General features: G+C 41.7%; 3 protein-coding genes across 5 annotated transcripts; 1 reads left to right on the top strand and 2 right to left on the bottom strand.

Annotated features, from left to right (window-relative positions):
• Positions 1 to 950: 950 nt before the first annotated feature.
• On the top strand, positions 951 to 1,913 carry LOC113773516 (uncharacterized protein K02A2.6-like). The gene has a single exon (XM_027318159.1). It carries the CDS (start codon positions 951 to 953, stop codon positions 1,911 to 1,913), a length of 963 nt encoding a protein of 320 aa, XP_027173960.1.
• A 3,480-nt stretch (positions 1,914 to 5,393) lies between these two features.
• On the bottom strand, positions 5,394 to 6,924 carry LOC113773527 (thiamine pyrophosphokinase 2-like). The gene is made up of 4 exons (XM_027318169.1): positions 6,904 to 6,924; positions 6,273 to 6,395; positions 5,764 to 6,007; positions 5,394 to 5,512 (listed from the first exon to the last, which is right to left on the bottom strand). Exons 1-4 carry the CDS (start codon positions 6,922 to 6,924, stop codon positions 5,394 to 5,396), a joined length of 507 nt encoding a protein of 168 aa, XP_027173970.1.
• A 435-nt stretch (positions 6,925 to 7,359) lies between these two features.
• LOC113779723 lies at positions 7,360 to 19,808 on the bottom strand. 3 transcript variants are annotated; one of them, XM_027325626.1, is made up of 27 exons: positions 19,458 to 19,808; positions 19,129 to 19,309; positions 18,864 to 18,988; positions 16,499 to 16,621; positions 16,234 to 16,377; positions 15,085 to 15,761; positions 14,444 to 14,565; positions 14,262 to 14,353; positions 13,957 to 14,176; positions 13,747 to 13,810; positions 12,781 to 12,929; positions 12,593 to 12,660; positions 12,304 to 12,477; positions 12,154 to 12,225; positions 11,619 to 11,720; positions 11,442 to 11,531; positions 10,679 to 10,754; positions 10,488 to 10,584; positions 10,332 to 10,410; positions 10,072 to 10,251; positions 9,836 to 9,958; positions 9,668 to 9,751; positions 9,186 to 9,370; positions 8,962 to 9,100; positions 8,781 to 8,840; positions 8,389 to 8,493; positions 7,360 to 8,129 (listed from the first exon to the last, which is right to left on the bottom strand). In XM_027325626.1, exons 1-27 carry the CDS (start codon positions 19,542 to 19,544, stop codon positions 8,016 to 8,018), a joined length of 3,732 nt encoding a protein of 1,243 aa, XP_027181427.1. In that variant the 5' UTR covers positions 19,545 to 19,808; the 3' UTR covers positions 7,360 to 8,015. The 3 variants fall into 3 exon arrangements, with proteins under 3 accessions (XP_027181427.1, XP_027181262.1, XP_027181343.1); XM_027325461.1 differs by having other exon boundaries at positions 19,099 to 19,309; XM_027325542.1 differs by having other exon boundaries at positions 10,341 to 10,410; positions 19,099 to 19,309; positions 19,458 to 19,807.
• Between the last annotated feature and the right edge of the window lies 1 nt (position 19,809).

Consider the following 19,809-nt stretch of genomic DNA (forward strand, 5'->3'; position numbering starts at 1 on the left):
TCCTATCGCGACCAGAGGCCTCTGGGCGCCTCACCAAGTGGGCCATCGAGCTGGGTGAGTATGACTTATCCTATGAGCCTCGCACGGCAATTAAAGCCCAGACTCTCGCAGATTTCCTGGCCGAGCTTACTTATCTTGAGGAAGTGAATGAGACCATCCCGGCTACCCCCCAGGCTGTCACCCCGTCCACCGCCGAGCCTCTGCGATGGACCTTGCATGTGGATGGCTCATCCAATCGCGAGGGTAGTGGAGCCGGCTTGCTCCTCGAAGATCCCCAAGGGGAAATTTGCTCGTATGCCCTGAGGTTTGACTTCGCAGCCTCAAATAATGAAGCCGAATACGAAGCTGTTATTGCCGGCCTGCAACTAGCTCGAAAGCTGGGGGCCGCGCACGTCTTGGTCTATAGTGACTCCCAACTCGTTGTGTGCCAAATACTAGGTGAATACGAGGCCAGGGAGGAGGTGATGCATCATTACCTCTCCAAGGTTCTCCAGCTGGCCACACACTTCGAGTCTTTTGAAATCCAAAGAATACCGCGATCACAAAACAGAAGGGCTGACGCCCTCTCCCGGCTTGCTTCCACCTCTTTCTCCGATCTGAACAAAACGGTTCTCGTAGAGGTTCTAGTTGAGCCGGGATATTTAACTGAGGTCGTGTACCCTGTCTACCCTGGGGACACCTGGATGGGGCCCCTAACTCGATATCTCAGCCGGGGTGAACTCCCAGAAGACCGAGCTGAATCACGGAAGCTCCAACGAAAAACAGCTCGGTACACCCTCCGGTAAGGTCTCTTGTACAAGAGGTCCTACCTCGGTCCCTGGCTACGATGTATCACCCCGGAAGAAGGCGAGAGAATCCTCGAGGACATTCATGAGGGACTCTGTGGTGCCCACGTCGGCTTCAGGATGCTCGTAAAGAAGGCTCTGCTCCTCGGGTACTTTTGGCCCACCATGAGGGTAGATGCCCAAGTCATGGTTCTTTGTTGCCCTTCTTGTCAACACCATGCCCCTGAGCACCACCAACCGACTAATCTTATGATCCCCATCACTTCGCCATGGCCATTCGAGCAGTGGGGGACTGACATAATCGGTCCATTCCCCAGAGCCCCAGGCAACTATGCCTACGTGGTGGTGGCAGTGGACTATTTCACTAAATGGGTCGAAGCAGAGCCCCTGAGGAGCATCACCGGAATGGCTGTTCAAAAATTTTTCTGGAAAAACGTGGTCTGTCGCTTCGGACTGCCTCGAGTTGTCATCTCGGATAATGGAAGGCAGTTCGCTGATAACCCTTTCAAGGCATGGTGCGAGAACTTGGGGATCAGGCAACATTTCACCTCGGTGGGCCACCCTCAGGCGAATGGACAAGCCGAAAACTTCAACCGAACTCTCCTCCATGGCCTCAAGACCAGGCTTCACCGGGTTGGATCATCGTGGATGGAAGAGCTCCCCAGCGTGCTGTGGTCCTATCGGACTACGACGAGGTCGGCGACTCAAGAAACACCATTTTCCCTAACTTATGGGTCCGAGGCTGTCGTTCCATCCGAGTTCATCACACCCAATCCACGAATGGCTGCGTATGCTGCCGAAGTCAATGAAGAGGAGCGGCGACTCGACCTCGACCTCGCCGAAGAGAAGCGTGATATGGCCGCGGCCAAAGTTGCGATCTACAAAAATATCCTAGCTGGCTATTACAATGCTCGGGTCAAGAATTTAAGATTCAATCCGGGAGACCTTGTGCTCCGGAAGAACTCGGTTAGCCGAGCTGAGCCTCAGGGAAAACTCAACCCAAAGTGGGAAGGACCATATCGTGTTGTTGAGTCCAGCCAAAACGGATATTGTAAACTAGCCTACCGAGATGGTTCGCGGGTGCCCCGAACCTGGCATGCTGAGAACCTTAAGTTGTATTACCCTTGAGGGGTACGTATTTTTATATCTTACTTCTTTAAGTTATTTCTCACTTATTCTCATTTTATCCTAAGTGAAAAATAAGGGGACAAAGCAGTAGTCAAAAAGAAAAACTGAACTCAATTGAAGAAAAAAGATCAACTTTATTGAAGTTCGAAAAAGCATGAAACCGAGGTCATTCACGACCTCGACTCCCAATTACAAGAGCTAATTGCCGAGGTTATCTACGACCTCGGCCCATCTATTGCAAAAATAAACGCTTCTAAGCATCTCCTCCTCCGGGGTTCTGGCCCCCCATGGTCTCCCCACCTGCCTCGGCATCCTGCTGTCCTTCTCCTCCGCCGGCCTGGTTCCCCTCACTGCCCTCATCATCCAAATCAAACTCTTGGAGCCATTTGTTGAACTCAGCACGGACCTCGGCTAAGTCTTTCCCCTGTTGGATGCCCTCAGCCATACGGTCGTACAGTTCCTTGGCGTCCTCATTGTAATGTTGAGTATCCTGAAGGGACTCCAACTGTTTAGAAGTAAGGAAGGGCGCTGCCTCTTTAATGGCCGAGGTATAGCCGAACATGAAACTTGGCCTAGTGAGCTCGCCGAGTTCGTGAGTGAAAGATTCTGACTTCCGGAAGGCCACCACGGCAGTAACCCCGGCTTGGTCGATCGCTTCCTTGTTTGATTTTTCCTCCTGAACTCTCCTGTTCTTCTCCTCATCAAGGGCAATCAAGAGGGAGTTATTGGCGACCTCAAACTTCTTCTTCGCCGCTGTGGCCTTGTCCCGTTCCAGCTCGGTGGCCTTTAGCTTCTCTTCCAGATCGGCGATCCTCTTCTGGAGCTCGGCTGGTGATTCGTAGGTTTCTATAAAATCCCTAAAGCGCTGATGCATCTCTGCAAAGAACGCCGTGGTGGAGGCCCAGGAAACTGCGGCGCCCTGCATCAGCTCGGCTGGATTGAGCTTCCTGGTGTAAGTATTGTCCCGTGGCAGAACCGAATTCGCCAGGAGCTCGTGAGCAACTCGGGGGTCCTTGCAGCGGTCATTGACGTTGACATCCCACTCCGGGCAAAATTGTGCCCCGGAGTGCCTTTTGTCCTCCCCGGATGCAAGAGAGGGCACGTGGTGGAGGTTGAACAACGAGTTCCCCGAGATGGAGTCACCCTGGACCACGGTCGCACCTCGACCCCGGCCCTGAGGTTGAGAGGCCATGGTTACTCCATGGGATGGAACTCCCACCGGGATAGATGAAGCCCTGGACCTCCCTGGCGTGCCCGAGGTGTGCGACCCTTCGCCTATGATCACCACGGCAGGCTCGCGAGTGACTGCCGCCGCAGTGGTCTTCTTTGCCGGCCTGGAAGAGGACTCACCGGCGTCCTTGCGCTTTTTTGCTGGCCTCTTCGCCACCTCGACCTCTCCCGAAGTAATCAGGTCGGAAACCTTCACCACTGCAAAGAATGAAACAGAGTCAGTTAGAATTCAAGAAGAATAAACAAAGGAGGGGAATGGAAAATTACAAGGTATTTTTAGCCTAGTGGAAACGAGGATGGTGTGATCCGAGCTGATCAAGGCTCGGCTGAGCTCGCCCTCCACGAGCACTCTCTCAGGGAAGTCCCAACAGTTAATCTTCAGGCCCGACCCCGTCAACTTTTGGAAGTTGCGTTCTTCCAGTTTGCCCGGGGAGGTCTCTTTGACCGAAGTGGGAGGTCTCCACCAGAATCCCCTGGGGAAGTCCTCAGCCGGGACGAAGAAGAAGTTATTCTTCCACTCCTTTATTGAGCTCGGGGCGTCGTATACCAACTTGGGAACCTTGTTCCCGAAGTAGAACCACCCCTTCTCGCTCCCACTGTTCTTGAGTGAATAACAGCGGCGGAAGAGGTTGACGTTCGGCTCTATTTCTTGATGTCGGCAGAGTAGCTGGAAGCCAACGAGGATACGAATTGCATTTGGGGTGAGTTGAGTAATCCTCACCCCCCAGTACCTGAGGCAGTCCCGAAGGAACCTCGTCGTGGGCACCCTGAGCCCGGCCTCCAGCTGTTCTATGTAGATAGCTACCCTACCCTTTGGGGGCAGGGCGGCGGATTGATGTGGGCGCGGCAAGTAAATGCTGTACTCTCTCCTCCATGGATACTTGCGGATCACCTCGGCTATGAAAGCTTGATCCACCGCACTGGCGAAGGCCGGCATCTGACCATAGTTTAGCATGGCCACATGTGGAGGAGTGGATGGCTCTTGTACACCCACGTCCATTGGAACTTCATTCCCGAGGTCATCATTGTATAAGACCTCGGGCTCGACCTCAATCTTTTCGGCCTGCTCTTCCGGAGACCCAGCTCGGCGGGATGCCTCCGCACCTTCTCCCCGGGCTCGATCAGACGTTTCTCCACCTCCTGCCTCGGCGTTGGGGTCCGTTCTCTCCTCGGAAGGGTCGGGCCTCTCCGCCTCGGTGAAGTCTGGCCTCACCGTCTCTTTGTGTGTGCGAGCTGTTCTGGCCATTAATACAGAAAGAAGAAGTGAACTTACTTAGAAGATGCGAAGTGAAGAAGTTGTTGAGGAAGATGTAGGTTGGAAAGATTGCCGAAGTGAAGAAGCAAATAGACAGAGCTCTGAGGTGATTTCAAATTTTGGTAAAGAATGGAACGGTGAAAAGAAACCCCTATTTATAGGCAACAGGGGGGAACCGAAGAGACGCGATCTTTGGGATTCCCTAAAGCTCTCTCTCCCCTCATTAATGAAGGTGCTGTTCACCTGACAACCGATTGTATTGATCCGACGTTAAAGCTGCCAGCCCCCGTTTCACCTTCCCCCAGTCACATCTACACAGTCGTGACGTGTTCTTGCCATGTTCCGTGTTCCACACGCGCGTCAGCCTCGGGAAGTGATGACTTCGGGTAACCACGACCTCGCCCTTCCCAAGGCTGGGGGGCTTAGTGAGGAGGTAATTTCCAGCTCGGCTAGAGCTGTTCCGACTGCTTCGGCCTCCCACCATCGGGCCTTGACTTCGGCACAGTTATTGCCTCGGCCAAGGCTCGCACTCAGCAAGCCGAAGTCAAGGATAATGACCTGGCAACCGAAGTCGACCTCTGACACCTCTGACACCTCTTGCATTTCTGATAAAGCTGCTCTGACATGCGCCGCCTGACACAACTATTTCGGCGCACCTTTCGGCAGAGTCCATTATATCACCTTGATACACTGGCCCTGCCGGATCTCTAGGGACCTGTGCAAGCAGTCCCTCTCTCCTATCCGACTCCTATAAATACTCAACACCTCCACTGAGGAAGGGGATGACCAAAATTCTGGTAAAGGCATATTAGTCTTCTCTACTCATTACTCTTTCATTCCCGAACTGACTTAAGTTTCGGAGTTACACCGGGGACTCTAGTCCCTCCTACAATTTAAGCAGGTGACCTCGTCTGAGATAACCATCCAAGATAAGAGGCCTTCTCCAGCTCGGGTGACTCACTCCAGCAGGACAAAAACGACCTCTTCAATAGCCATTATGTCTTTCTGATGGATATTGTCCAAATGAGATCGGTATCAGAGTGCACAGTCACAATCTGTCCTTTTGCAATATTTGATGTACTGATCAAGCCACCAAATTCCATCTTCGTATTGTCTAAACAAGAAAAGCTCCTCGAAAGTCTTTCAGGTTTGAAAGTCATTTATGGAACGGTAATACAATCAGTGGTGAACGAACATGAACCAGCAATTCCATAAGCCACAAATAGATAAGTACATCCAACGAATCAAAAGGAATAACACAATCTTGCCTCTTTAGAGTTTTATAAAGCATCATATATAGGCCCAACATATGCGCTTGTGCACAACGAAATAACGGAGGTGTGCACATGATACCGTAAAACTTACTTAGATCCCACTGAAGGCCTCCTGTTGTTGTTCTGTTTGTTGATGGCATACCCACAGGCACTAGTCCACAATGTGGGCCCAGAATAGAGGGCTTGACGTGGATCTCATGATGATGACTTCTGGGAAGAAGTTGGATAAGGCAGTCATCATTCAGAAGAATTATTCGTATGGTTGAGAAGCGATATAATACATTGATGTTTCCAATCTCATGCCCACCGAGGGCCCCAACAACAACAATGCATAACTGAAATTAATCCAGTTTCAGTCTATTGATGCACAGAAGATTATCTTTAAAGAATAACATTTTCAAAGATCTATAATGCACATTAAATAAAAAAGCACCAAGAGGCTTCAGATCATTCAGTCACGGTACTGATCCTGCAAAATTGCATGAACTTAGTGTGTTTTTTTGCACAATAGTGTCTCTAATACATAGGCTTTATACAGTACACTCCAGTAAGAAAATGAGAAATTGCAGCAGAATCCAGTTTGAAAAGACAAAGACTCACATTTGAAATTTGCAGGTCGAAAAAATCACTGATGTACACAACACACTTGTGTAAATCCGTGGTGTCCTGATCATGAGATGCATCTACTATTTTGGTTCCCTGCATTTGGTTAAAAGCCCACGGCTACTTGAAAGTTGAAACAAGAACATAAATGCAGATTGCATGGAGAAGGGGAAAAAAAATGTTTGGACTCCATCTATTGATTACTATTTTGACCAATTTTTAAACAATTGCAAATTTACAAGCTTTTGGACCTTAGGCTTGTTTCTAAACTGGATATGTGAAAAGTTTCTACTACAACAGTGAAATAAATCATTCTTGTATCCAAATTAAAGAGAGTGAAATCCAGATTCGGACTAACCACTTCCACATATCTTGCCTGACTTCTCATAGCAAGTTTTCAAACCACTAATTTATTCCACTAAAATTTGATCTTATGTGCGCTGATGTATATGAAAGCACTTTGATTTGCGTTCAAGAATTAGGCCAATTTGGATCCGAATGATCAACCATCCTTTGTCTAAGTAACCGGACCGCTAACCTCCCATTGTCTGGGGACTTCAGCTGTTTAACCCTTCAAAGGCTTGAAAATTGCGTGATAACTTGAGCACATATGCTCAGGAGCACTTACAGCATTTTGCAGGTCAACCATTACGATATCTTTCAAACAGTAATCACTAGCTTTTCTGCAGCAATGGTGCTTTGCCCTTTATGTATATGATGAAACTTGTATGCGTAATAAATCTAAGGATCACAAAATGCTATGTGCCGATCTTTCTAAGTTTTTCCTCTTTTCAACAAAGTAAGAAAACAGCGCATTTACTAGGTTAAAAAAAAAAAGTTTCAAATCCTCTGTCCTCAAAATAGTCTATGTCCCCTCTGTCCCTTATTTTGATGATTCATTGCTACATATCAGCTTTGGACAATCAGTTAAAGACCTTCTGTGCTATAAACATACGTTTGAATAATGCTTATTTAATACAGTATTCATTTAAGATTTAGTGGATCCAATGTTTAAGAATGGGACTATGGAGGCTATTATAACATAGCAAAACCAAAAAGACATGCATGTACTTGGGGAAAAAAAAAGAAGAATTAACTCTGCTGCTTGATGGATCCCCCGTAACATTCCAAGGGCATCAAAGAATTTACAAACCTTACAGGCAACTTTTTACTACTACATCCTGTTCAGTGCAAAAATTAAGATCTTCATTGCTTCAAAGCCAGCGACCCCTTATACAATTGAATGTCAGAAAGTAACTCAAATGCCGCTCTACAAACTTTTGAGTTAAATACAATTTAACCCCATCCTTCCGCTTAGCCAGCACCACAAAATCTACCTTCTATGAATCCTACTAAAAAGCAAAAATTCTATCTTATCCTTCAGTTTCTGCTGTCTCTGAAAACAGGACCGAGGTTCTACAAATCTTCAAACAATCCCAAGAAAGGTATGAAGTCAAACAAAAGAAAAAGGGGAAATTAAAAAAAGAGTGTGCTTATTCAAATGAAAAGGCATATTTACAGACATCACGAGACCCGAGGGCAAAACTTTAGCTAGACAAGTTTGAGAGAAAATTTAGGACTAGTAACCACTAGGCCCATATTTCCATTAACTTAAATATGATACAGGAGTAGAAGGGGAGCCTGAAATGGAATCTCCCAGATTTTCAGCTCCCAAAGCCATCTCGAGTTTATGGTGAGAAAGGATACAGAGATGAAGGGATGATATACAATGCTGACACTCTACATGAAGTAGCTAAGTGATTTCTTCTTCCTTGAACCACCTTCTCCATACAATTCATTCCATTGGAGAAGCTCGTTCATATTTGCAGACTCTGACGACACACTGGCACAAACCTACAATTTAAAAGATGAAATATCACAAGTCTGTCTCCCAACTGCAACACGAAAATGCTTATGAGCATCACAAAATCTCCGGAAACAAAACCGCAAGGTAGTGATCTTACATATGGTCATTGTCATTGCTTTGACGAGAACAGCAGTAAGTTAAATCACACAATAATCCAAACTACTTTTACAACCAATGAGCTACAAAAATCCACATGCATTAAGAGATGAGAAAAAGGCAATGTCTCCACACTGCAAATGAGCCTACCTGTTCATGAGCATACTTGAAATCCTCCATGCTCACAGGACGAACATCTGAGCTGGTATGCAATGCTGGTAAAGGTCTATTTTCTCTCAAAGCCAAGGCCTTCTCCTACACAAGCAAGCAAACCACATTTTAACTCCACCTTGGAAGTTAGTAATATGAACAACAGATTGCACCAAACAGGATGTAACTATGCATCATTATCACCAAAGAAAAACAAATTCATAACCATCTGGCAATTACTAGTCGATAACCAAAAAGGTAAATGAAGATAAAACTAATATCTGGATCAGAAAAAGAAACCAATATCGCTACATTACAGTTAATAGTAGCATTGACAGCAGCACCACAAAAGAAAGGATATGCAACTAGAGGAGCCAACCAATTTAACTCACCTTCTTTTCTTTTTCCAGAATTTCTCTTATAGGACAATGAGCAGCTGTTACACACAGATTCTGGAGACAAGAGATGATAATTAACAAAGAGTGGGACAGTCCTCGAGCAGTGGAAAGAGAGGCAAAAACCTGAAGTTAATAGCAGGCAAATACAAACGCCAAAGGAAACTGGCTGACTAACCTTTAAATCACTTCCTGAGTACCCCTCAGTCATATTAGCAATCGATTCCAGATCAACATTAGGAGCCACTTCTTCTTTACTCAATATAACTTTCAAAATTTTCTCCCTATTTGGTGCATCTGGTAAGTTTACCATCAACCTGTACCAAAACAGACAGATGAAGCAACAGCTGTATATCATAATCATGTAAAAAGAAAGGGGGGAGGACCTGAAAAGAGTTATACCTTCGAGGAAGCCTCCTAATAACAGCCTCATCAAGGTCAAAAGGCCTATTTGTTGCAGCAAGTACCAATACCCGCTCCTTGTCTTTCGTCCGCAGACCATCCCAATTCACCATAAACTCATTCTTCATTTTCCGCATTGCTTCATGTTCACCAGGGTTTTCGCGCCGTCCTAACATGCTGTCAACCTACAACCAAGGTATACATGTTTCTTTCTATCGATAACAGAAAGCTAAGGAAAGAAATCAGATGAAAAGAAAAGCTGAAAAATAATCAACAATAATACAAGAGAGTCCTTGTTCCCTCTTTCTTTCAAAAGGTAATTTACCAGCACTGTTCTATGATGTCAGTGAAAAAATTCACAAGACATTGATAACAGAAATAAAAAATCAAAGGCAGACGTAATCATTAAAGAATGGAAAGAAAATAGCGAAAGAACCCAAAAGAAAGCTATTAATATGTTGGTGAGACAGATAAGATCTCACCTCGTCAACAAAAACAACACTAGGAGCAATTTTACTAGCCAGTGTAAAAACTGCTTTCACATACTTCTCTCCTTCACCAAACCACTGCAAGCAACAAAAATACATTAAATCAATGAAAACAGCATTATACAAGAACAACCGTCAAGCAAAAAGAGACTACAGCAGCACCTTGGAAGTGATGCTTGACATTGATATGTTAATAAAGTTAGCCCCAGCTTCAGTGGCAACAGCTTTCGCAAGCATTGTTTTACCGGTGCCAGGAGGTCCAAAGAGCAATATTCCTTTGCAAGGCTGCCAAAGAACAACTCATTTAGCAAAAGAAACCAGCTCTGAAACATGACAAGTGTATACACACATAAACAAGTTTGTTGAACATGGGCATTCTAAATTAAGTCCAAATATACCTTTGTGAGCTGTCCTTTACAAAATAACTCAGGCCTTTGTAAAGGAAGCATAACCAATTCTTTCAGAGTATCCTTCACATTTTCCAATGCTCCAATGTCATCAAAAGTAACTCCAATGTCAGTGGGTGGAATAACATCAGCAAGAAGTCTCTTCTCAAATTCATTCTCGGTAACCACATCCTGTGCAATATCTCTTATTAGAACATAAGAGGGAATATTTACTAAAATCAACTTATAAGAAACTTGAAATTAAGACAAACCGCTTTTACTTTGAGAGATTTCTTTGAACATTTGGTTTCATTTTGAATGCCCTGCAGGATATTGAGCCCGTAGCTAATACTGAAATTCCATTGAGGAACAATGTTAAAATATTTTGTACTAACAGGGAAAAGTAAAAAGAAAGGTACTTAAGCTACCTTTCGTTGGCTATAGAGAGTCTGCTGTCTTTCACGGAAGCTTCAGAGAAATGCATAAAGTGATGACTTAAAGCCCACCCAATTATTTTTTCCACATCTATCACATTTGGAAAAGCAACTTATAAGCATCTCCATCAAGTTGAATTATCTCCAATGTCAGAAACCTAAATTTTAAACAAAAACCCACTTACTTTCACTTGTCAGTGCTTGATCTTTAATGCATAGGCTATCAAGGTCAGGGCAATCTATCCCAACTCGATTTAGCACCTGGTATAGTGAAAACAGTTCAGACAACAAGAAGCAGAAAATAAATACAACTCATTGGCTTCTAACACTTTCTAGTTTGATCAGAAAATGTGATTGATAATTACTTTTCAAGCCATTTTGTGTTTGGTTAGTAACTGGACCATATTAACTATACTATAAAATTGATATTTGTAGCAACAAAACAAGAAATATAATATTATAACTAAAATAGCGGTTGATCAGCGAGCTACTTCCAAAAAAGTGCCTTAAAACTGGTAATTAGCAGCCAAGTGAAAAAAAGATCACAGCAGCATAGGATTTTTTCTACACTACATGTCCAAGAGTAAATACTTTTCGTGTAGCTGAAAACTGACATTGTTAGCATAAGACCAGCAAACCAGTTTCTGCAAATAGATAGAAGTCCTAAATTATTTCTTCGTAGTCAATCAAATTAGAAATTAGAAAGAGCAAAAAAAGGAAGCAAATAAGGCCTGAACAAAACACGAGGCCAGCCTAAGGTCTAAGTTTTGGAAGCTACAACCTCTCAAGGTTCCAACCACATGGAAGAGCAAAATCCAAACACCACAAGATGCAGATAATACCCAAATAAAAACCAGGCAGAGATGTTTGAAAGATGAACAAAAGAACAAGAAAGAAGCAGAAAATTCCATGAAACATAACAGGAGAGTGAGGCCAAAGACAACTTACTGTTCGAATGCTAACAATATTTGACTGTGACTTCAAAGTTTCAATATCACGGTCCAGCTGTTGTTTCCAATCAGATAGCATAGATTCGTCCTGCCATAATACAACATAAATGCCTCTCTGAATAGCAGCAAGCATGGGTAACAGTGTAGCACATAGTCAAATACTATTTACAATCACCTGAGGGATCTGTATCGTGACTTTGTTCGGGAAAAGACGGGAAAGCTGCTTCATTGTCTTAGGGGTTTCTTTGCCTCTGTCATGCAATCTACCAAAGTTATCCTGTAAAAGCAAACAAGTAATGAGGCATTCCAGGTTCAGGAAAATGACACTTTCAAATGCTAAAAGCCAAAGGAATTCAACAACAACATCAATAACAATAACAAAAGAAGAGAGAGGAGTAGCCTTTTTATTTAAGAGAATAGTTGATGTACAATGAGGTTTCAAGTCTTAAACATTAGAAAGGCAAAAAATTGCAGATCCTGTACAAAGTGAAAAAAAATCTACATAAGCCAGCAGGCATGGCTCAAAAAAGACCAACCAAATTTGACACCATGCATGGAAGCCGAAGAGACATGCCAACTAACGTACACAAGAAGATTCCCTCCCCCCATTCCTCCACTTCCATGATAAAAAGCAATAATTAAACAAGAACTAGAAATAGGATAGAAACTAAGAACAATTCAATGTGGCAGATAATTAGAAAACAACGTACTGGAAAGGCTAGGTCAAGCAATGCTGTTTGATTGCTTCCAAACTTCGTAAACAGAAGTCCACCAGGATGGGACTGGAAAAGAATATTAGCATCAAATGCTATTTAACAGAAACGAATCTGAATGTAAAGAAGATCACCACCAATACTTACTTTCTCCTTTCTATTGTCTGTCTGGGTATGGGAAGCTATAACAACAACATTCTTTGGTAATTTCTCAAGCTTAACTTTAAAGCTTGCATATGCTTCGGGATTCCCCATCATGGATTTCTCTGTTTCTTTCACAAAGAGAATTAATGGGCTGTTTTTACTTTCTTTTGAAGCAACCTACAAAGGTAATATGCCAAATTAGGCATTACAACAGGACAGCAATACGGTGATACACTATCATTGTATAACATTCCACAACAGAAAGGACAGCAACACTAACAAAGTATGATACCTCAAAAAGTTCATGAATAGCAAGCCTGTCAAAATCATCAGTTGAGGTATCAAGACGAAGCAGGTCAGCTGCAAATCAACAAGCGAATGTCAACAAGAATGGATTCAGTACATGAAGTTCAAGGAATCATGGGTGCAAGGAAAGTTGAATGAAAGAAAGATACATCATAGATAAAATGGTAGAATTACCAGCACAGAAGAAACCATGATCATCTTCACAGAGGCCCCCAAGATCATTGCCTTCGGGAATTGATCTATCAAATCTCACCCCAATTTTAGAGGCACCATTTTCCTCAAAAGCAAGAACTACTTTGCCTCGGTATCCATATGATGGTCCCCTACAAAAGGAGTAATGTATTATAACCTCAAAAGTCGACCGAAAGGCTAAATAGTTTATCCAACCCAACAAAACCAATATAATGCATTGTGAACATGCCAGCTAATAGTAAGAATTGGCTACCAAGATCATTGTACCCATTGTCAGTATGCACACAATATTATCACACTGAAGAACCATCAAACTTAAATTCCAGCTACCTTATGAACAAGGCAGAATTGCTCTTAGATAGAAGCTTCATGCAGGGTTATACAAGAAACAATTTGAATTCCAGTCCACAATCAAAGAAAAGTTACAGATCAAGATTTCAGCAATCATGAAGTATCAAACATAATTCAGCATAAGCCACTCCATATAAATTAATGAATACAGTGGAAAAAAATTCATCTAATCTCAACACTATCCAAAGGTAGCGAAGAACAACACCTACCCTAAAACTACAAAAAATTTACTCCATCATTTAACATTCAAGGCATAAGATGTTGGCAAATTCAGAAAAAGCACCCATAAATTCGGCCTCTACCCTAAAACTGTGCTATCGTTCAGAATGGGATAATCGGTTAGAAAGTCCCTGGTTTGGACAAGAATATTAACTAACAATATTGCAAATTATCATATGACATTCTGTACTGCTGACTATCTGCCCTGGTGATAAATATCCTTTAAAATCCAATTAACACACCTGACATTAAATAGGCTGTCCAACACCTCATACAGATGCAGAGGGAAAAGGGAAAACAAGAGAAAAAATAGCAAGATTGGGGCTGAGGACAGGATAATTTGGGCTAGAAGTTCAATCAAACTGATGGAACATTCACCTTGACGGAGTTTGCATAGGAGAAAAGCCAGATGACAAAGGACCCATATACTTTACTCTATCACCTGCAAAATAGCATCCTCAGCATGTTTAATAAGAAGTCATCCTACAAATATCCAAGTACAAGAAACACCTTCTGATCTGATTATTTGCAACCACAGTCATCCCACAAGAGACAATGTAAAGCAATAGTCCTAAAATCATTAGCTACCTTTCTTAAAGGTATAGGTTTTTGATGATGCAGTAGATGACTCCTGCTTAGGCTGAGCCTGAGAGCTTAATGTAGAGCCCCCCGTTATTTCAGCCTCGACACTTGAAGCAGGTTTCTTAAGATGTAAAGCAGCCGTATGAGCAGCCCTTTTAGCAAAAACACTTGCTCTTTCAGGCCTGGAGCCTTCTTTTACAGAATCCACTTCCTTCACTGTTGATCCCTGGAAAGATTTCAAATCAAACTATAAGTTAACAAAACACAAACCAACGTGACCCAAAAGAATTGGGACTGTAGAAGTATCTTACACCAGGCAACAGAAGGGAATCAACAATGAGCAATTTGGCATTAAAATGTCTCGCTAGTGCCTTTGTTAACATCTCCTGGTATATGTCCGACCCTACAAGAGATTTTCGACAACTAAAAAAGTCAAGAGGGAATAAAGAAGATGAAACGAGAAACAAATTTACTGAGAAAGAGGATGTTCTACCTGCTGGACCTGACAATAAAATTCTGGGGCACACGGTTGGGAGATCGGAGGTGAATTTTGCAAATTTGTTGCACTTCAAGGGTATGTAAGTAGAAGCAATGAGAACATTCTTTGTGGTCTCACTGTCAACAAGCAGGATACAACAATTACATAACAAGTTGTAGAAAGCATAGTGGATAGGAAACAGCAAATAATAATCTCCAGCTTAGAACATGACTAACTAAAAGATAATTCCAAGTAATAATCAATCCCCAGCATGATAATAACATGAAAGTCATAGAAATTCAAAAACCGCTTCAAGTAAAAACTCCAAAACTAAAACAAAGACCCAGCCTACATGAGAAAGACCAATAACATAACACTAAGCACTATAACCAAATTCATAGAAATCTAACATGTTTGTGCAGTCTTGATCTGCTCAATAAGATAAAAACCGTTGTGATTAAGCCAGACTAGCTCAAGTAGTAATCACAATAATCTACTAGAGAAGAAGATAAACACAGACACAACAGCCATGGGTCCGACATCAGCCTTATAGCCTGGCCATGTAATTGCTCCAAGATAAACTACAAGAAGAATTTAATAGCAAAGAGACTACATATGTCAACATATTTTCCCAATATTCAGATCGAAGTTATCACCTCAAGTAATATGGAAAATTTTCAAATGAGACTTCAATACAGTTTGGATCAATTACTCCTTGCTGTAATACATCTTTAAATGCTTCCCGCCTGGTTGATGTCAGAATTGGAGGATCTAAATCCTTAAGTAGTTCTCCAATTTCCCTTTGTTCATCAAGAATTTTAGAAATACTCCCACTTAAGTCAAACTCAGCAGCACCTGATCTGGGAAACATTCTCAGGAACCTTATATCATGTGACGCAGCAGCTTCCTTCCCAATTTCTGGATCAACAGAATCAATTTCGACGCTGTCAAGATTCATGTTTTCATTCGCAGCACGAGATAATGGTACATTTGCCTTCTCACCCGGAACTGGGCTATCATTATGATCAGTAGTGTCCTTCATTTCAGCATCCACAATAGGATTATCCGACACTTCACATGTAGAAGGAAGTGTAGGCATTTCCGAACCTTCTTGTACATCCTCATCTTTCCTAGATGATGGAGGGAGTAAAGATAGCTCTTTCCGAAGATTAGATAAAGATGCTAAAGTCGATGCAACCGCAACAGCAGATGAATCTCCTGACCTGGCCTCAAAATGCAACCCTTTGATTGGTCCATTATGGGATTCTAATATGTTAACAGAAGGTGGAAGCGCCGTACCAGACACATTATCAGGGGTGAGTTGTTGGAAAATCTAATGATATGTTAAGGGAACAACTGTGCCTTAGTAGAATTAACAATTCTCGGAAAATAAAATAGACGTTAAAAAAAAAAATTTGCTGAGGACGAAAGAACTCTGTACAAGAAAAGAAAGGAACATAAAAAATTCATCTCCATTCACATGACCAATTTCTCAAGTATATAATTCAGAATGAAGAAAATAAATAGAGAAAAAAATTGTGGTAATAACACTATTTTCAACTTAAGTTATGAAGTGACCATTAAAATCTTCTTCTTCGGAATTACCATTCCTAATCTGAATTTCACTTAATATCTATGCAGAACATGAGATTTAGCAATAGAAGCTTAATTCATTTGGCACACTGATATATGAAAATGACCTAGCCTCAGCATCCTCCATGCTTAATCAAGAAAACATGTAAAATTTTCAATTGTCTTTGTTCTCCCCAAATACACATAAATGAGGAATGCTAGTGTAAGGATACGTATGCATGTTTACCAGATGAGCTAAACACAACCTCATCACCTCCACTTAGAGGCACAGTAGAATTCTTCGGGTATATCTTGCCATTAACCTGGACAGAACCTTTTTTCCCAGTAATCTCAAGTAAAGTGACCGGACATCCTCTCTAAAAAATAAAAAGGGAATAAACAAAATATGTAAGCATGCAAGACACCTGAAAATGTCACACTAATGAAAATTTATGCCATTAAAGATATCTGTTGTTAACATAAGAATTCACTTCATACCTCCGTCGATATGTGCCTCAAGCGACATAGAGATTTACTAACAGATGGATCTCCAACCCACAAGTCAGATTGGCGATCTTGCCCAACAGTGAAAGTAGAATTACTGATAACAACATGACGATTCTGATGGAACAAGAACCATAGAAAATAAAAGTAAATAACAAACTCCCCAGTAAAAACAAAAGTATAGGCTTCAGATTTTTCGAGACAAAGAAAAGAACAAAATCATGAATGGAACATGCACCATGATTTACCATGTTAGGAACTTGATAGTTGATACTGAATTTAATATTCCACACTACTTTGACTCATCAAACTAAAGTACTTAATTCAGACATTTCCAATTTCAAAAAATGGCCCTACATTAACATGTTTCAAAGATACATAGGAAATAATCGACTACAAACCCAATGAAACCTCAATAACCAAGTACAAATTCTTCGTGCAAAACTGCAAAGCTGCATGATGAGATATGGGATAACAATGGGTTTGATTGGACACAAGTTACTTGGAAAAAATTATGTGGAGACTTCTTAAACACATTTCCTACCAGATTTTTATTTTCCAAGCCAACTTTTTTGTGTCACATGAATCGCATCACATCACATCACCAAAAAGTGCTACAGTAAAAAAATTTCCAAAATAATCTCCACTCTAAACACACGATTTAAAATTAACTAAGGTTACATGACAAAATAGCATGCACACAACGAAATGCAGACCCACCAGAAATAATATGTGATTAAAGAATGAGAAACAAAGTATGTCAAATACTATTCTTGGAGCAACAGGGTGATTTAAACAAATAGGTTCACTCGTCACCAGGATTCAGTGCTTTAAATAATGCACCTATAACTACTACAAAGCAGCAACTGCATAATTCCTCAACAGGATCTCTGTCGCAAATCCATTTATTCCCCAACCACATAAATAAGTACGTCACTAAAGAAGTATTCCGAAAAGATACCATTCTAGCTTAATTGTAAAACCAAGATATATGCAGATCATTATAATGACAAAAACACTTTAATTGAATACCAAAGAAGCACTTGAAGTCCTTAAACCTGCCATATGATTCATATACCAAACAAGATGGTGCAATCTTTCTTTACGGCCATTAGAGGAACAACAATCCCAACAGGCATATTAATTACAATGCATGAAAAAGAGCGTTCAAGCAGGTTACAAGTATAGAATGGAAAGATCTTGCTCGCACATTACATAGCATCAAGCGGAAGAAAGAGGAGTTTTGAGGTTCCAAGATTCAAAGCATCATACAACCTAATGGATAAAACTTGTTCCAGAAATTTATAATTCATTAGAAAGAGTGTCGAAATTCATATTGATGTGCAAGCGAATAGTTTAAGGAGGCAACCTCAAATTAAAGGAATTTTAAACACCACATTTTTCATATTACGAGCCTGAAAGTTTCACCAGTTGGATGATCCAAAATAGCCGGAATATAATCATAAATGACCCATGAAACGAACTTTATTTCCTGCCATGTACCAGATCATTGTAATTGTGAACAAGCCCATTTACTGTCTACCACGAAATATTTTATGTCACTACCAACTGCCTAGTAAAGGCACAAGCTAATAACCATGGCAAGCTCAATATTGTTGTGCAAACCAGATGACTCTAAAAGCCAACCACACACTATATATAATGTAGTTTTCTCAATGTCTTACCTAATTACATAATTTAATGTCTACTTATCTAGACTAGGATTAGACAACAGCAAATCATGGTACACAAATTCGCTCAAAATGGTCTTATTTGCTTGAGCCTTATTTGTGTCTATTCGTCAAACATCTTAAATAATATTTGAATACCAAAATAAGTAATTTCAAGACTTAAGCAAAAAATACAGAAGAAAGCGTGGGTCGCTGGCAGGTCTTATACAAGTGATAAAACCTCGTGAAGTCGTTGATAACAGAGGTTCAACCCACAAAACCCAGAGACTACAGAACCCCAAAGATACATCCAATCAACTAGCAAACTTCACCCTGACAAGATGAAAGGGCAGGGTGAATTTCCAGCAACCTGGCTGTGATGATTCAGAAATGCTAAGTCCCAAAAGTAGAAATTCAAAACAACACAGATCTCAAGTCTTTTAAGAACTGAACCAGCCAAGACATACAAAGTCGTTAAGGTGACAATGCCAACAATTAATCTCAAAAAATGTAGCAATCTTCCACCTTGCCCCAAGATGTTGATTCCATACATCGGATGAAAAGAACCAAAAATTACTCAGTGGACAAGCAACAAAAGATCCCAAAATTCCATCTTGCTAAATCTTTGGTATCATCCATAAGCATAAAACACCCTGTAAAGAATGAGGGCAACAAGAGTGACAGCGTACCTGAGAGAATTGGGAGAGAAGCTTTCCCCAGGCAGCCGCCGCCTTAGATTTCATTTGCCGCTTCTTGCCCCGATTTAACACCTTGCCAATAGATTTCGTTTTCTCCAAATCAATCACTGAATCACCTAAAAACCAATGAAACAGATAATAAAGGAAGCCCAGAATTCTTTAAAAAGAAGTAACAAGAATCACGGCTGAACACACAACCAAGAACATGCAAGAACAAAGATCGGACCTAAAGTCATGGGCGACACTAAAGGCTCACTTTCAAGTCGGCCCTCGGGCAATTTTTCAGGCACCTCCCCGTCCGACAGCTTCAAATTGTCAGCATCCGTCAGATCAGCTGACCGAACCTCCTGCTCTCGTGATTCCCTTCCGCTTTCCTTTGCGGCGTCTATGCCCACCTCCCCGGAAGAATCATTAGTCGACGAGGATGCCTCCCCGGCCTATACCCATATAAAATCCCATTAACTCCTACTAATTTGGAAAAAAATCACTTGAAAATAAAATTGAATTTCTAGATTCAAGAATCATATGAAATTCCGTTGCGTGTAAAAGACACCCCAAATCAAAACAGCAAACCCTAACCCTAACCTTGGATCTTTTGCCTTTAGGGAGAGGAGAGGAAGGAGAAGGAAGAGGGCGTTTGGAAGTAGAAGAGCTTCTCCTGGTTTCAACCATATTCTTGCCGTTCGCCTCGATTCCGATAATTGATCGATCTTAATTATATCCCAATTTCAATAATAACTATAATCAGAGGGAGAGTATTTCCCGGAGAGAGGAATGAAAAGGAATAAATCAGAGAGAAGCAGTGGGGGATGAGAAAAAATGGTGGATGATTGCGGAAGATCAGTAATCAACTCGGGCTTCGGCTTCTTCTGTTGTTTACTTAAATATTATGTATAGTTACTACTTACTACTGTTCTTAAAAAAGGGAAAGGAAAAG

This window comes from Coffea eugenioides, chromosome 1 (assembly GCF_003713205.1).
Source record: "Coffea eugenioides isolate CCC68of chromosome 1, Ceug_1.0, whole genome shotgun sequence".
In the NCBI taxonomy this organism is placed as follows: domain Eukaryota; kingdom Viridiplantae; phylum Streptophyta; class Magnoliopsida; order Gentianales; family Rubiaceae; genus Coffea; species Coffea eugenioides.

Bases quoted from the DNA above. Each gene is read 5' to 3' on its own strand.
- LOC113779723 (XM_027325461.1), bottom strand. From the start codon at position 19,544: ATGGTTGAAACCAGGAGAAGCTCTTCTACTTCCAAACGCCCTCTTCCT. The intron at 14,177-14,261 runs GTAAGATACTTC...AAATCTTTCCAG, and splicing joins ATTCCCTTCTGTTGCCTGGT to GGATCAACAGTGAAGGAAGT. The intron at 8,494-8,780 runs GTGAGTTAAATT...TTGCTTGTGTAG, and splicing joins TTCTGGAAAAAGAAAAGAAG to GAGAAGGCCTTGGCTTTGAG.
- LOC113773527 (XM_027318169.1), bottom strand. From the start codon at position 6,924: ATGGTTGACCTGCAAAATGCT. The intron at 6,008-6,272 runs GTGAGTCTTTGT...GATTAATTTCAG, and splicing joins TCGACCTGCAAATTTCAAAT to TTATGCATTGTTGTTGTTGG. The intron at 5,513-5,763 runs GTAAGTTTTACG...TTTCTTGTTTAG, and splicing joins AGGCCTTCAGTGGGATCTAA to ACAATACGAAGATGGAATTT.
- LOC113773516 (XM_027318159.1), top strand. From the start codon at position 951: ATGAGGGTAGATGCCCAAGTCATGGTTCTTTGTTGCCCTTCTTGTCAA.